Source organism: Crotalus tigris, unplaced genomic scaffold (genome assembly GCF_016545835.1).
Source record: "Crotalus tigris isolate CLP2741 ecotype Arizona unplaced genomic scaffold, ASM1654583v1 scf7180000017614.5298720, whole genome shotgun sequence".
Taxonomy (NCBI): domain Eukaryota; kingdom Metazoa; phylum Chordata; class Lepidosauria; order Squamata; family Viperidae; genus Crotalus; species Crotalus tigris.
The window spans coordinates 1,600,961-1,617,211 of NW_024096513.1; the positions used below are offsets into that span (position 1 = coordinate 1,600,961).

The following is a 16,251-nucleotide window of genomic DNA, read 5'->3' on the forward strand; positions in this document are numbered from 1 at the left end:
ATGAAGTACCTGGGCAACCCCTCTCCCTCCATTCTATGTGGCAACCTAGAATGAGAAGAAAAAAATCGCTGTTGCCATGCTTATTGTAGAGTTGACATTGGCAGTGCTGTGCCTGCTGCTCCCTTCTCCTCTTTCTCCTTGTAACTTTGCACGTGGGAATGGCAACTCTTGTGGATGGCAGCCTCCGTTGCTTTAATGAGCACTGAAGGATTGGTCTAGGTTGGCTGCGGGCACTGGAAGACATGAAGAGGGCTGTGGCACCATCATGTTTTGAATTAGTCCTTAAGCAGTTTCAGTTCACCTTCCTGGGTGCCTGGACATTTCTAAAAATTATGCTTGAACATTACAGGTAGTCCTCGACTTATGATTGCAATTGAGCCCAAAATATGTTGCTAAGTGATATAATTGATGAGTTTTGCCCCATTTTATGACCTTCCTTGCCACAGTTGTTAAGTGAATTGGTGCAGTTGTTAACTTAGTCACACGGTTGTAAAGTGAATCTAGCTCCCCATTGACTTTGTTTGTCAGAGGGTCACAAAAAGTGATCATGTGAGCCTGGGACATTGCAACCATTAATATGAACCAGTTGCCAAGCGTCTGAATTTTGATCATGTGACCATGGAGATGCGACAACAGTTGTAAGGGTGAAAAACAGTCATAAGGTGGTAAGACACACGTATCCCAGGCCAAATCAAAGCCATGGTGGAGCAAAGGGGCTGTTCCAGGCAATGGGATTCATAAACAGGCTTTACAGCTGGGCTGCCAATGCACCTGGAGACCCATCCTGCTGGGCTCCCCTTCCACCTAATGGTTTCCTGAGCCGGCTGTTTCTAATGGAAAATTATTTCAGTGTTTCAAAAATTCAAGCTGCGTGGGAAACGGATAGCGAGCCCCGGCACGTTCTTTATTGCCGGTGCCCCCCCCCCAAATTTTCAGAAGAGGGGCAGAACGAGGGAGGGGGGCTGCGGCAAGGAGCCTTCAGGTGAATCTGGGCCGCCTTCCATACTCTCCCCCTCCGGCAGCCATTTTGTGACTAGGCAGCCCTTCTCGCCGCAGCGCCCGCAGCCCGCTGGCCCCCGCGGCGACCGAGCCGCCCCGCTGAGCAGGCTCGACGGCCCTCTGGGGCTCCTGCAGGAGCTGCGTCCGCGCAGCGAGCAGCCCCTCCCGCCGGCCCCTCGGACTAACAAGCACCCCGAAGGGCTGCCCCGCCTCAGGGCAACCCCAGTCCGCTCCTGCCTCGGCCGAGCGCAAGGCTGCTTCTTCGCCGGGGCTCCGGACCACTCCGCTGCCCGGGAGGGGAGTCGCCCCTCCAGGAGCGAAAGAGGGGTGACTGCCACTCGGCGCGGCCAATGAGACTCCGCGCGGAGGCGGCGGGCGGGCGCCGGGCGTGCCACATTCTGCTCCAGGCGAGGCGGGCAAGGAAGGTGCTGAAGGCGGCGGCGGCGCAGGTGGGGCTCAGCGCGGCGGAGCTCCTCCTCGGCTTCCCCGCGGAGCGCTCGCTGTTCCCGCGGCTCCGGCTCCGCACCGGACGCGCCTCCCAGGGAAGGAGGGAGGGAGGGCAGGCAAGCAACCGGACTACGACCCGACCCGCGCCCGCCAGGTGAGCTACGGCGCCGGCCCTTCTGGAGCTCGAGAGGTTCCGCTTGGCGCTGCTCCGCCGCGCCCGGGATCGCTGGCGGCTGTGGCGCCTCTTCCTCGTGGGGCTGCGGCGGATTCCTGCCATAGGGCTCCGCAGACACCCCCCCCCCGGGCCCAGGGGCGCGCAGGTGGGTGCCGGGGAGACACGCGCCTCGCGCCTTCAGGCTTGCTTGGCGGTTCTGGAGCCGAGCGCTGGAAGGCGAAGCAGGCGCTGCCTTCCGGCCCGAGGGAAGGTGGAGATCGAAGCGGTCCCCTTCCACTCGCTTCTCACTCCCCCGCCAAGCCCCCTTGGGCTCCACCCGTCTGCCCGCCCATCCCCTACGCCCCTTCTCCCCGTCCTTTGCGGCAAGCCTGCCCGTAGGGAACCTCTTGACTGTCTGGCGTGGGGGTGCGTGGTAAGGTTCTTGCCTTTGCAAACCGGGGGAGGGGGAGGCAAAGGAGCTGCGTGGTTGCCTCTTCTCAGCCAAGGAGGCAAATGACAAATCTGTTGTCTGAAGTGGGAGGGGGGCGCGGAGAGGCGTTTTTCCTATTTTCCAGCTATTTTTACAATGGCTAGAGAAGGAAGTGCTGACCTTTGACTGCAACCTGCTTCTCTGCATTCAAAAGGTCACATAGCTCTTCCCCCTCCCCTAAGGGCTTTCCTTATCCATCAGGGTCTTTGCAACAATTAGTCAGGCAGAGGGATTGACAAAAAGACTCTTGCTGTGTCCAAAAAACTTGCAGATGGGCAGATGGGGGGGTGAGCAAACCATTGTTGTGCCTCACGCACATACACACCCCTTGCAGCAGGAGGCTCCTGGGGGAGTCAAGCAAGGGGGTCTTGGGTCTGCAACCCTCATGCCTGCATTTCCAAGGACAGTATCCTGAAGCCCCCAAAGCCTCTTCTGGAGATCCAGTTTGTGCTCGGCCCAAAGAGGGGAACAGAACAGGCTCCTCTTTTGCTGATGCAGCCAACCTCAGTGTGAACAACGGTGTGAACATCTACATGAAAATGAAGCTGATTGACTACCACTCTGGGCCCTCTTAATTGACTGAGTCAGTGGCCTGGTTGGCTCACCATGAGCCAATCTGGCTGTAATTGCCCCCCTGGGCTGTCTTTGGTTTGGGAACTGGAAGAATTAGTCAGACCCTCCCCTGGGTGGGGGGCAGTGCTTTCCTCTGACCTATCTTCAAGAGCCAGTTACCCATCTTATCCAGCCTGGGGGTGAGGCGGGGAAAATGGCCAGGGTCATCTGCTAGGGAAGAAGCCATGGGTTCAGCAACAGAGAGACCCCTGGATGGGGCTGAATACGGGCAGAATGCCTTATTTTACAGAAGGACTTCATAAGCATATTTAGATGGATCAGTTACAAACCTGAGCCAGCTGCATTAACGCAACAGAGCCAGCTTGGCATAGTTTTGGAGGGGTCTCAGTGAATGGGCCCCCACCACTGGATTTTGTTTCTGATTGAGTGGTTTATGTGAACCCAGAGAATAGCCAGCGTAAGAACACTAAGTTAAACTCTGTATTGGTTATCCAGTCATTTGGATCACAAGCAATCACAAGCTTTCTTGTATTCACTGAGCCTTAACAGTCTGGGCACCAAGACTGTTGAGGTCTCTGGGCACCAAGCTGGGAAAGGCCAAGCTGGAAAACAGAGCAAGAAAATAGCCTGCAGAAGTGTGGATGAGGGCAAGTCAGAGGGAAGGGGGAGAGAGGTCCTTTGATGGCACTGTTCCGCCTTGAGTTTTGAGGGCAAATTCCTGGAGGTCTGAGTAGGGATCTCAGTTGTCCAGCAAATGCCAAGCAGTAGCCAGAATAGGGAGTCCTTTTGGAGCATTTTCTCGTGTTCAGAACATTTTGTAAACCAGATTAGATCAGCCTTGTTTTCTCCTTGGCAAAGCGAAGGGGGAGGAGTGTTTTGTGGCTCCTGCTGTGAATGCACCACAGTTCTGAGGGTGTCATAGCTCAGCTCTTCCCTATTGAAAAGCATCCGGCTCCCCAAAAGAGCACCCCAAGAGGATGGGCATGACTCGTGTCTAGCGCTCCACAGCGCTGGACTAGGAATGACAGGCTGGAGTAAGGCAGATTCCAACTGAACGTTGGGGAAAAGATTCTCAACAGGAAGGGCAGGTTGAGAGCTGAGCCGATTTCCCAGGGAGTCCATGGTGTCCCCTTCCTGGATGGGTCCAAGGAGAGGCCAGACAGTCATTTGTCATGGGTGCTGGCCTGTGGACTGAGCCCAAGGGTGGGCTCGCTGACCTTAAAGGGCCTTTCTCAGATTGATTCTGAGATCACGGATCCAACACAAAAACTCAGAGGGAGCCTAAGAAGCAGCAGATGAGCAGCTTTTTCCACTAAGCAATTATTAAAAGGTATCAGCTGCCCAGTTTCTCCTGCTCTTGGACCACCACAGACTGACGTGGCTCTCCTCTTTGCCAGTCTTTGGACATGCTGGATGAGGTTGTGTCTGTTGCGCCCAGAGTGGTGAATTGGGAGAGGCTGACCCTGTCATTTGAAGACTTTGCCTCTCTCTCTGAGAAGCACTGGCTCCCCTTCCATGGGCATCTCTTTGGGTTAGGATCTCTCTCATCCAAGGCAAGATGGTCAGCTCCAGTCAGGACATTCCTGTATCTGCTGGAGATTCTCTCTGGAGGAGCTTGGTGGCGTAACTGATTTTTTTTACCCTTCTTGCCTATTTTTGGCTTCAGTAGTTGTCCAGCTTGATTATGGAGAAAATAACCAATATGCAGAGAAAGCCAAGGAAGGGAATCTGAGGGCTCAGTGATGTGGGACTTTGGGTGCCTTGAAAGCTATTTCTGGGCCCTCTTCCCAGGTCTTCCCTACCTGTCACAGAAGTCTGTACAAAATGCCACCGGGAGGGACCCAAACACTTATAGCAAAATGACACCTCAAGCAAAGTGGTGTTTGTTTTTAAAAGCACCGTGTCTAACTGTAACTCAGAGAAACCCAGGATTTTAAAGGCAAGACAAAACTGCATTCTTACCAGACCTTTTGTTCATTCTCTTACGTGGAATTATGCAAATGGCCACTCCTTTACAACCTGTTACGGTTCCTGAAGCAAAATTAAGAAAATCAGTCCAGCATAGAAAATGCATGGGTCAAACAAGAAAGGGTAGGGGATTGGCGGAGCTGCATCCCAGTGGTGGTCATGCCTATGGGGTTGTGCTTGCCTTCCAAGGGTGGACAAGCACACCTGTGCCAAGAAGGACGATGGGCAAAACAGCGTGGAACCTGGCAGCCATTCTAGGCATATTAAATAGCACAGTGATCTCAGATGCTGATGAGGAACTGGAAGGCAGCCCAGAGAGATGGGCATGACGGTCCATCAGGTGAACTATTGACTTCCAGATACTGAAGGTATGGAGACAGCGAGAGCAGGATTGGCATCTGAAGCAGTGGCCCAGAGAGCCTGCTTGACATGCTGGTTGGAACAGCTGACCGCATCTAAGCTGCATATCTGTTTGCCTTCATGGGTGGGAAGTAGGACCTGTGGGAGTTCCTTGGAAAAGGGCAGTTCCCCTCCCCCTCCTATATATACACATAGATGCCTTCTTAACAAATAAACACTTCTCATTCCAGTCTTTCGGCAGAAAGCTGCATTGCAAATCAAGTAAGCTTCCAGTTCTGAAAGAGGTTCTCCTAGTTTTCTGCTCAGGTAGGGCTACAGGCCTCTTTCCATTTTGCTTTTTCTTGTAGCACAGGTGAGAGCCTGCAAATTCAATTAGCCAGACCTTTTATCTTGCAGACCTTTTTTGCAAGATCCGTAAAGAGCCTGAGGATTCAGAGGTGGTAGTTCCTCCAGTCCCATAAGACGTTCTGTAAGGTTTTTTGAGGATTGCCTGCTCTGTTTTGGATGTTGAGCACAATCTTAGATGATTTGCAAGTTAAGCTTAAGCTCCTGTGAATCCACCATGCTTTTCTTTATATTGCCGATCAATTCAGTGCTTCATATATTTGACCTGAAGAGTGTTGGGTACAGACATAGCAGCAATGAGAGGAGTCATTGTGGCTATCAAGACTAACTCGCTGTTTGGTGAGAGAGTCCCTGTTGAAGCATGCTTGACAGAGGTTGGTGCAGCTTCTGCTTAACTGCACCCAGTGAAGGAGAGCCATCCCTCCCCTGAAAAATTGGCTGCCCCATCCTTGGTTCCGTTGAAAACAGGCTTTGCAAGTTAGGATCAAGCAGACTTTCAAAATGGCAGCAACCTCTTTCCTGGAGCTGCAGGGACCATCAGAAGGGGGTCCCTGTGGCGGCTTTTGCTTGGTCATAACAGAGAGCAGGGAGATGTTTGCTGCTGCTGCTGTTGCAGGGGTCAATCTCGCAACAATGCAGCAGTTGCCATGACAGCCACAGCATCCGTTGCCATGCGCAACAGAGGAAGGGGACAGTGAAATGGCTGCTGTTCCTTTTCTGCCCTCTGAAGATCATCCACCAGGTATCCAGTCTGGGAGAGAGGAGGAGGAATCTGAGGGTGCAAAGCAGCCATCCCTCAGCCGAGCCTCAAAGAACAACTCTTGTTTCCACCTCCTTAGACTTTGCCAGAGCAGACAGTGGTTCCCACAAAACTGGTCAGAGAGAGCCCTCTGAGATCCTGGTTAAGGAGTGGGAGGAGGTGGGTCTAAATCCCCCCTGACTTTGGCCACTCGGTGCCTCTTGATCCAGCCTACTTTGCAGGGTTGTTGCCTGGGAAAAATGGGAAACCAAAGTGTGGTGTCCAGCGCCTGGCAAAAAGGTGGGATAAAAAAACCCTGCCCCTCTCCCGGATAAAGAGGTTCTGGACGAAATCCAGTAGAGCTAAAGAGACGCATGGAATGCATAAGAGCAGCTAAGACTTTTATGAAGACTGGCCTGTCCAGTACAGTGTAACTTATTTATATCTGTTTTTGTACTTATAAAATAGACTTTCCAAGAGATTTAAAGCTGGTTAATTTATGTTTGGAAACTTCATTTGTCTCTTTCCCCCCTCCCCCAATTCTACTATTACACTTTCTTGGTCATTCACTTGCTGGACCCACACAGGGTTAAATCTGTGTAGGACTGAGTGAAGCTGAGTCTTGGATCCTGTCTCTTTAACAGCAAGTCCTGGGTTGCACAAAGCAATGAAAAGACGCCTGTCTCTGTGTCGGGGCATAGACAGATTGTGTATCATAGGTAGACAAGTCAAATGTTGGCCACAAATAAACTGTTCTGACTTGCAGCAGTTCAGGTTTTGGCCTGGAATGTTTTCCTCCTGTTTGGCAGCCTGATAGATTATTAGTTTATTTTATTTTTATTATTTTGTTTTATTTTACTTTATTTTATTATTTATTTTATCTTTATTTTACTTTATTATTTATTTTTTGGAAAAAGATTAGATTTCTTCCTCGCAATGCCTTTGCAAAATGGCTGAACTGGTGATACCTGCAGTAGGTGTCGGCCTCACCACAAATTTTGGTTGCTAAGCAAGGTGGTCCTTAAGTGAGTCACACACGGTTTTACAGTTTTTTGCCATGGCCGTTAAGTGGATCACAACCATTGTGAAGGGAATCCCGCTTCCCCCATTCCCTTTGCTTGTGGGAAGCTGGCGGGGAAGGTTGCAAGTGGTGATCAGGTGGCTCGGGTGCCGAGACTACCCTAAGTACATGCCAGTTGCCAGCACCCAAATTTTGGTCCCGTGATCCTGGGGAGGCTGCGGGGGTCATAAGTGTGAGGAATGGTTGTAAGTCACTTTTTTCAGTGCCATTGCAGGTTCAAACGGTCACCAAATGAATGGTTGTAAGTCTGCAAATGTACCTGCATTGCCCAAAATGTCAGGCAGCAAATCATAAAACTCGTCCTCACAAGACAGGGCGGTTGCCCTAGTAAAGGCACAACCATTATTAGGCATGGTGATGAAACATCCAAGTTCAGGGGCAGTATATCTTCAGATCTCACTTACTGCAGAACCATCGCAAGGAGAAACTGTTTGGGTCACATTTTACTGCTGAACCACAGGGGCTGGGCACCAAGAAGTGGCGTTTCTTGGGACAGTCTTTGGTCTGCAGACCAAATTCCTCTTTACGCCCATCTGCGTAGCTCGCCTGTGGCTGGGGACTTGTGGAAGGTGCATAAAATGAGCTATTATGGTCCACGGTGGCTGGCAAAGAAGGAATTATGATTCTCAGTACCAGTTGGCACAAGGGCTTCCGGGCCCTATCAGGAGCTGACCAGAAAAACAAGATTTCCTCTCCTGGCCCTTCACTTCCCTGGAGGTCAGAAGGAATGTGCCTTTCGAGAGAGAGAAGGGTAAATACATTAAGCGCTGAGTTGTCAGTTCCTTGGCATTGAAAGGAGAGCGTGGAAGAGAAACTGAACCCAGAAGTGGAGACAGCAGTTTAGCAGCAGTTTCCTTTTGCAAAGGGGGCACCATCCCTCTGTGCCAATGCCCTCACTTGACCCCCCAAGCGTTTGGCTTGCAGGGGGCTTGGAGGCTACTGGGCCTTTCTCCCAGGGAGCTGTCTAGTCTACTGGCGGGAGGGTGCGAGGAGGAAGCCTGAAGGCTTTGCTGACCACAGCCTCCCAGCCAGGCACCCTGGCCAGTGGGGAGAGGGCTGCGGGGCTGCAGGTCCCCAAAAGGACTAGGGGTGACATGATAGGAATGTTGCAATACTTGAGCGGCTACAAAGAAGAGGGGTTCAATTATTTTTGAAAGCACCAGGTGACAAGACAAGAAACAATGGGCGGAAGCCAATCAAGGAGAGAAGCAACCTGGAATTAAACTTCCTGACAATTAACCAGTGGAACAATTAACCAGTGGAACTCCTTGCCACCAGAAGTTGCGGGTGCTCCATCACTGGAGGCTTTTAAGAAGAGACTGGACAGCCACTTGTCTGGAATGGTATAGGGTCTCCTGCTTGTGCAGGGGCTGGGCTCAAAGATCTTCAAGCTCTGTTATTGTATAAATTAGTAGCAAAATGTTCATTTATTTCTTCTACTTGATTGGATGGCCTGTAGTATATACCTATGACAACATCTTTCTTTTTTCCTTTTCTGTTAACCAAATGCATTCATTCTTGGTATTGTGTCCTGTTTTATATCAGAGTTCCTCTTCCTTCTCACCTCTCCTTATCTCTTCGTTTGATTGGTTGTCAGGTGACTTGCTGAAGTTGGCAATGCTGTTGTTCAACCTCAAAGAACTATTTGCCGCCCAAATGCTGAAGATCAGTTTTGCTTTTCTCTCTGTGTCATTGTTCAGATGGCAAACCTAATAATCTTACGCCACTGAAGATGTTATCTAGCTTGGTAACGAAACGCTTGGAAAGTCTTTATTTCCATGATTTTTTTGTTTGTTAAAAATTAAAATGTTCTAAAAATTAATATTTCCCTGTTGCAATGTGTCAGTTTACAATAATTTACAAATGTTTTTGACCCTTTGTTGAAAAATTCATAACTATCTTCCCTGTTTTAAATGTCTGTCTCTTTTTCTGTGATTTTTTAATTTTTTCCTTTTAGATCATTAAGAATTTAAAAATTTCTAAAGAATAAAGTAAGTAAACTGTTTTTCCCGCCAAATGTTTAGTTGAAAAAGAAATTGAAAAATTGAAAAAAAGAAACGCAGTTCCATTGGCTTAATTCTAGAATAATGTAGACTGTTGGCTTCATATAGGTAATCCTTCTGGCATGTCTATCTCCCGGTGTTAGTGAATCACCGTTTGGCTCCCTTTTGTTATGAAATATGCAGCACCATCAGAGGAACAGTCCTTCGGGAAAATGAAGGGGTATATTCTATCCCATGCAGCTTTATGACCCAGAGTGGGCACATGACAGAGGGAGGGAGCCAGAGGCAACTGAAGACTGTGCCAGGAAAGTGGCATGGCTAGCACCTTTCTCTTTCCAGAAGTCACAATGGGGAAGCACAACAGCAAGTTGGCTCCAGAGATGCTGGATGACCTGGTGAGAAGCACTGAATTTAATGAGCAGGAGCTGAAACAATGGTACAAGGGCTTTCTGAAAGACTGCCCCACAGGCATTCTCAACTTGGAGGAATTCCAGCAACTCTACATCAAGGTATGGCATGGAGGGGCGAGGGCAGCTGAGTTAGGGCAGCTTGCTTCGACCAGGCACTCCCTTGATGTATGAACCTCAAAGCTCCCGGAGTAGCCACAAAGGCTGGAATCTGTGCTGTCCCATTTTAAGAAGTTTGTTGGTTGTATCTTATGATTTATGATTTGTCACTTTGTTGCTTGTGAGAGCTTATGCACCTGAGACAAATTCCTTGTGTGTCCAACCACACTTGGCCAATAAAGAAAGTTCTATTCTGTTCTACTTTCTGACTGCTATAGGTCCGATGAAGCTCACTTGGATAATGTTGGCTTATCAGTGAAGCCACCCATCTGGAGCTCAAGGTGGCCATTATGCCCTGTAACATCAGTCCTGTGAGGCAGGAGAGAGTAACTGGTTCAGGGTTACCTAGCAAGCTCTTGAGAGAACTTGAGCCCAAGACTCAGGATATCATAAATCTGGGCTTCATCACTTCTAATCCAACAGATTAGCCATGTCACCATACTGGCTTTGCAAGGGATAGGATGCACTTTTCAAGTCATTTGTGACTTTCTGGAATGAACCTTAGGAAAAGCAACAAAGTAAAAGTAGCATTTCTGTTCAGCATTGATTGGGTCAGGTTCTCAAGGGATGGGATGCTGCCGCTGTTGCTGTTTCTGCTGCTGGAGCACCTGCAGGTGTTTCACCTGAGGCAGCAGCCCCTGTGATGACGCTTCTCCCATTTTTCCTCTTGCAGTTTTTTCCCTATGGTGACGCATCCAAGTTTGCCCAGCATGCTTTCCGCACGTTTGACAAGAACGGAGATGGGACCATTGACTTCCGGGAGTTCATTTGCGCTCTGTCCGTCACTTCCAGGGGCAGCTTTGAACAAAAGTTGAATTGGGCCTTCGAGATGTATGACTTGGATGGGGATGGGAAGATCACACGCTTAGAGATGCTAGAGATCATTGAGGTAACAGAGATTCTCTTGGGGGGATTTCCACCTCAGGCTTGGTATTCATAATTAGGTCAGTGCAGGGTGGCTAAGCTGAAATTATGTTGTGAAGTCACAGCAGCTCATCACTCAAAGGAGACACAATTTTCTACAGCTTTATAGTTTTTTTCCCTGTGAACCCCATAAAATAAGCTTGACCAAACTACAAAAGTCAGGAAAATCAGGAAATCCTTGTGGCTCACAATCCCCCCAAAGTTGTCCTTTCCTGAAATGAAGAGCAGATAAATACAATGGTACCATATCTCTCATAAGCTGGTCCTATGTTGATGGTCCTGCCTTCGGGTATCCAGAAGTCTATGCATGGTCTATAGTTGCTTATTGCAGGTGGGGGAGGGGGCAGCAAAGTAGGTATTAAGTCTTGTGATCAGCACTGGAAGAACCATGGCCTCATTTTCCCCATCTGTCTTTCAGGCTATCTACAAGATGGTGGGTACTGTTATTATGATGAGGATGGATCAAGATGGGCTGACACCCCAGCAGCGGGTCGACAAGATCTTTACCAAGATGGATAAGGATAAAGATGACCAGATCAGCCTGGAAGAGTTCAAGGAGGCAGCCAAGAGCGACCCCTCAATTGTCCTCCTGCTGCAGTGTGACATGCAGAAGTAGAAGGGTTGGGGCACTAGTCAGCCCATCCTCTGCCTGGCTGTGTGCTGTCTTTTTCTCTTTAGGGCTGCAAGCCCCCTCTTGAGGGAGGCTGCTGCCTTTGCCCAGATGAGTCTGCAAGGGCTTGTCCCAGCACTTGCACCAGCATAGCCAGCCCAGATGTTGACCCTTTGGCCAGGGGCCTTAGCTTCTAAGCCAGGAGATGTCCACCTCTATCCACTGGGCCTACTCTGGCTGGAGCCTCTGGCCTGTGCTTCTTGGACATGAGGTGTTCCCAAGACCTGGCAGCAAATTTAACTTCTAATGGGCTGCCTGAATCCAAGATCCAGATGGCTACAGCTGCAAGGCCCATTATCTTAAATTACTAGCTTTTGCTCTTAAGGGTAGAAAAAAACTATATCCCCTCCCCCCATTGTGTCCCCCACAACAAATCTTTACAGAAACTCTTTTGGATGGCAGGTCTAGGGCTGTGTTTTCCACTCAGTGCCCTGAGGATTTCCCCCCAAGCCTGAAAAGAGGAAATATTTCTTTTCTCTCCTTCCCCCCATCACTTCTTCACTACCAGATGCAACTGTTTTTGGCCAGGGGGAGCCTGTGGTTTCTTTTTGGAAATAAAAAAAAAAATCCTGTACCTCCCCCCCCCCCTTTAGACCAGGGGTCTCCAAACTTGGCAACTTTAAGACTTGTGGACTTCAACTTCAGAATTGAAGAATTGGCTGGGGCTTTGACTGGCTGGGGAATTCTGGGAGTTGAAGTCCATTAGTCTTAAAGTTGCCAAGTTTGGAAATCCCTGCTTTAGACCATTGTTCCCTGCACAAATCCACCCTCTGGATCTCTAATTAAATTCCCACCTCCAGCCAGCCAAAAGGGCCTGACTGGGGATGGGGGAGCTGTATTCCCACACCTTTGGAAAGATTTGGTTGGGGAGGGCTGATTGAGATTCCTGCTCTCCATCTTTGGAGGCAGAGGGACACTGTTACAGCGCTTGCTAAAAAGTATATTTCTGTACTAATCTTATCGTATGTAAAAGTACAGGTTGTTTTCATTTTTGCTTCTGCCAATAATTCATTGTAATAATTAATGGGCTCTGAAGATGGAAGAGGCACTGGCTTTCCCCAAAAGCCAGGGATGGTGCTGATAAACTCCTATTGGTGGAGATTGCAGGAGCCTCAGTCTGGAGGGCCCCCAGAAAGATTATTCTTGGGTGGCCAGTGGATTAAAAATAAACTGTTGGTGCAAGCAAAGGGCACCAGAGGGGACTTTCAATGAGCCTTGCCAGAGACTGGGAGTTCCATGGAGGAATGCTCTGTTTGGGGACAGATGTAACCTGTGACAGACGTAAATAAGCTGCTTTTTGTTCCTTCCAACTTGCAACCTGGGAACTAGCTGTGCTCCTAAGGGGAACAGGAAAAGGAGGTGTGGCAGGGAGCACCAGTGGTTCTGGCAACTCTGATGCCTTTCAATTCTTCATTCCTTCTCTCTCTCTCTCTCTCTCTCTCTCTCTCTCTCTCTCTCTCTCTCTCTCTCTCTCTCCCCCCCCTTCCCCCCTTAGCATTTAAGGTTTACAGCTGAGCAGACATGCACCGTGATTGATGCCCCATGACATTTAGGGCAAAATGTGAATTGGCTACTCCAGAAGGCCAAGGTGATGGTAACCTCCCTGCGATGAAGTGTCTGGTTAGAATGGCTAAAGGAAAAAGTACAGAGTACAGAAGTGCCAAGAAAAAGGGTGATGAGAATTTCAGGCATTCTTGGGGGGGGGGATGTCCCCCCATCGTAAAGCAGTGGAAGGACTGGGCAAAAGGCTCAGAACAGAGCACAGTTACTGGCAGCTGTAGGTCATTTGCTCCCCAGCAGCTTTTGCAGGGTGGAAGGTTAGCTGTGGCTTGCCATGTGAATCAAAGGCCTGGAGTTCATGTGTGGAAGGAAACAAGTCAGGTCGAATGAAACAGACTTTGTCCAGGCAGAGTTCTAGTGAATTGCACTTTTTATGGTGGATGTCTTTAGTTTCTTCTTGGCAGTTCTTTGACTGGGGCAGAAGAAATGAGGTGGGGTTGATTTAGGGTCCCAGGAAGGTTTCATGCGCCGCAAGGCAGCCACTGTCTGTGCCAAGGCAGTCCCTTTGGCTGCTGTGTCCCGTCCTGCCCTGAACATTGCTCTTGGAGATTGTCCTATCTGCTTATTGTGATTGTGAGTATTGTACTTGTTTAGGAACTGTGAGGTAGGTTGGGGAGTGTGTATGTGTGCACACATGTAAATCTATTTTTATTTAAGTGTTCAAAGAAATCCTCATCCGATGGGAGTTTGCAATTTGGTCTCTGAATAAAAGAATGATCAGTGAGCCTGGTCTGTCTCTGTGTACCAGGGAGGGGAGGGGAACTCTTGAGAGTTTCCAGTCTCACCTCTTGTGTGGCTTGCTTGCCTTTGCCACTTTCCCAGATTGTTTGCAGTAAGAAAATAGCTGATGAAACTACAGGAAAAGGGGTTTGCAGGTGAAAGCTGTCAGCATCTGGGAGCAACCCACATGCTTGGAAATGGCTGAAATTAGGGAGGAGGGTGGGAGAGGGAGGAGGCACCCTGTGTTTTCATGGAGGGCCCGGCCCCAGGCCCAGCCCCGGATGCACCCTGGACACTCCCACTCCAGTGGCGCAGTTCCTTCGGGCCGAGAGCCACATCACATGCTTGGCTGAGCTCCAGCAAGGTTTTGGAGCCCGAGCAAAAGCAAGGTTTAATCTACTTCAAACTAAGGAATATTAATTAAAAGCAGTTGGCATATTTATACTTTTCTGCCATATTAAAAATCACAGTCTGTTGGGCCTCTGTTGGCAGCCAGCAGTTGTCATAAGGGCAGCCAATGTGGTTTTCACAAAGGGCATGCACTTTAGCTATGCACTTTGGGATGAAAAGCCTTCGAATGGTGAGAGTATGAACGGATTTCCAGAAAACCTTGCAAACTATGGGAACCATTTGCACTTCAGTTTGAGATGCAGACGTCACAGATTCATCCCCAAGAGCCTGTGCCTATTTTCAACAGTGAAAGGACCCAAGGTAGAAGACATCCTGCAGCCAAGAAGGCTCCACACACATTTACACAGGTAAACCTCCAAAATGGCCCCAAGGACTGGCTAAAGGAATGCAAAGGACCATCTGTCTGCAAGCAATATAAATCCTCCCACTCCCCAACATCTAGTCAGAGCTGAAGAAGCTTCTTGGATGAGAAGCGAAACATCTTCAAAAGAAACATAAGAAAGTCCAGTTGTTTCTGGAAGATCTGGGCCTTCTCCCAGGCAGCTAGTCTCACAGGCTGGTTGGATGCTGACGAGGTGGACCGAGGGCCTATTCCAGCCTTAGCACCTTTCCAATGTTCTTATCTATAGGTAGTCCTCAACTTACCATTCGTTTAGTGACTGTTCAAAACTACAACAGCAATGAAAAAAGTGACTTACGACCATTTTTCACATTTACAACCGTTGCAACATCTCCATGGTCACATGATAGAAACTCGGATGGACCTACCATATGGCCACTTGGCAATTGGCTTATTTATGACAGTTGCAATGTCCCAGGTCATGTGATTGCCTTGTGCGACCTTCTGACAAGCAAAGTCAATGGGGAAGCCAGATTCATTTCACATCCCTGTTACTAACTTAACAACTTCGCTGATTCACTTATCAACTGTGGCAACAAAGATTGTAAAAGAGGAAAACTCACTTAACAAATGTTTTGGTTAGCAACAGAAAGCCCTAACTCAAGGACTACCTGTTCTATGCTGCTGGGACGTCTGTTGGACAGTGACAAAGGTGGATGGATTGACACTCTGTTGCTTTTTTTTTTTTTTTGTGGTCCTTGCAACTCCTATGAGAGGGACGGTAGTCGTGGGGCAGCCAGTTTGCCCAAGAACTTTATTTACCAGGCCAGCATCCGCACTGGACCACGGGGTTTATGTATAGCAAAGTGCTATAACACAAACCTAAGAAATGGGCTAATTCAGAAACTAAATGAAGTCTGGGAACTATCATCCTCTTGATCAAAATTTTGAGACAAGGACAACACTTTAAATTCTTGAGGTTCACAAAAATGATACTCCTCATCAGGTTGAAGTAAAGTCATGTCATTTGTGGAGTCTGTTTCTTTCACAAGTATTTAAAAGCTATTAAAGTAATATAGGTGATGCTATATTTTGGCTAGATTTGTGTAGATTAATACATTTTCACGTTTTTTCAAAGTGGTTCAGACAACTGGTACTTTGCCCACCCAGTGGCTGACGCGTCCATTGCTCATTGGGATAGTCATGGGCAACAAACCAATAACTGGGGGGGGGGGCAGAGGGGTGTTCTCTTTCCTAAATTGCCCCAGAGACCAGCCTATCAATTCTGGTGAACCTTTTGACTGGCTACAGCTCTGAGGTGGCAGTTTGAGATGGGTGGGTGGTGGAAGAGAGGCTGAGGGTTCAGTCTGCATTATCCCTGGGCCAAAGCCAACTCTCTTCGGGGCTTTGTGGAACCTCTGCAGTTCCGGTGAGACTCCGAAGTGGGAAAGGGCCGCTGTGTGTCAGCTGCAAACAGCAGAGTGAAAGCAAACATTATTTAGAAAATAAACCATACTCCTCCGCTGTCTGCCAATGTGTGCAAGGGCAGAGCCTGCCCACTGCATCTCTCCTGTTAAGGGGGCAGACACCTCTTGCCTTATATAACTGTTATTGTTTTATCAATGCATAAAATACAAAGAAAAATAAAAATAGGAAATTAAGGAAGGGGGAAAGAAAATATGAGGTTCAAGGGAAGAAAGAAAAAGGCATTACAACTTCAACTTTTTACTTTTACCCATTTGTATATAACTAGTCATTTCTTTAACAACAAATCTATCTAACTGGGAAAACCAAAGCTAATTTTCTTTTTCTTTTTCATTATAACCACAAAATCCAGAAGTGCATGCTGTGGATTGGTGGCAGTACCAAACATCAGGGGAAGGGACCATGCCAAGAGGATC

The 16,251-nt window shown here is 48.6% G+C and overlaps 1 protein-coding gene across 3 annotated transcripts; it reads left to right on the forward strand.

Moving 5' to 3' along the window:
• Positions 1-989: 989 nt before the first annotated feature.
• LOC120301052 (hippocalcin-like protein 4) lies at positions 990-15,438 on the forward strand. Of its 3 annotated transcripts, none has more exons than XM_039327788.1 (4): positions 990-1,448; positions 9,499-9,668; positions 10,399-10,614; positions 11,068-15,438. In XM_039327788.1, exons 2-4 carry the CDS (start codon positions 9,507-9,509, stop codon positions 11,263-11,265), a joined length of 576 nt encoding a protein of 191 aa, XP_039183722.1. In that variant the 5' UTR covers positions 990-1,448; positions 9,499-9,506; the 3' UTR covers positions 11,266-15,438. The 3 variants fall into 3 exon arrangements, with proteins under 3 accessions (XP_039183722.1, XP_039183714.1, XP_039183704.1); XM_039327780.1 differs by having other exon boundaries at positions 996-1,600; XM_039327770.1 differs by lacking the exon at positions 990-1,448 and having other exon boundaries at positions 2,050-9,668.
• Positions 15,439-16,251: the final 813 nt, after the last annotated feature.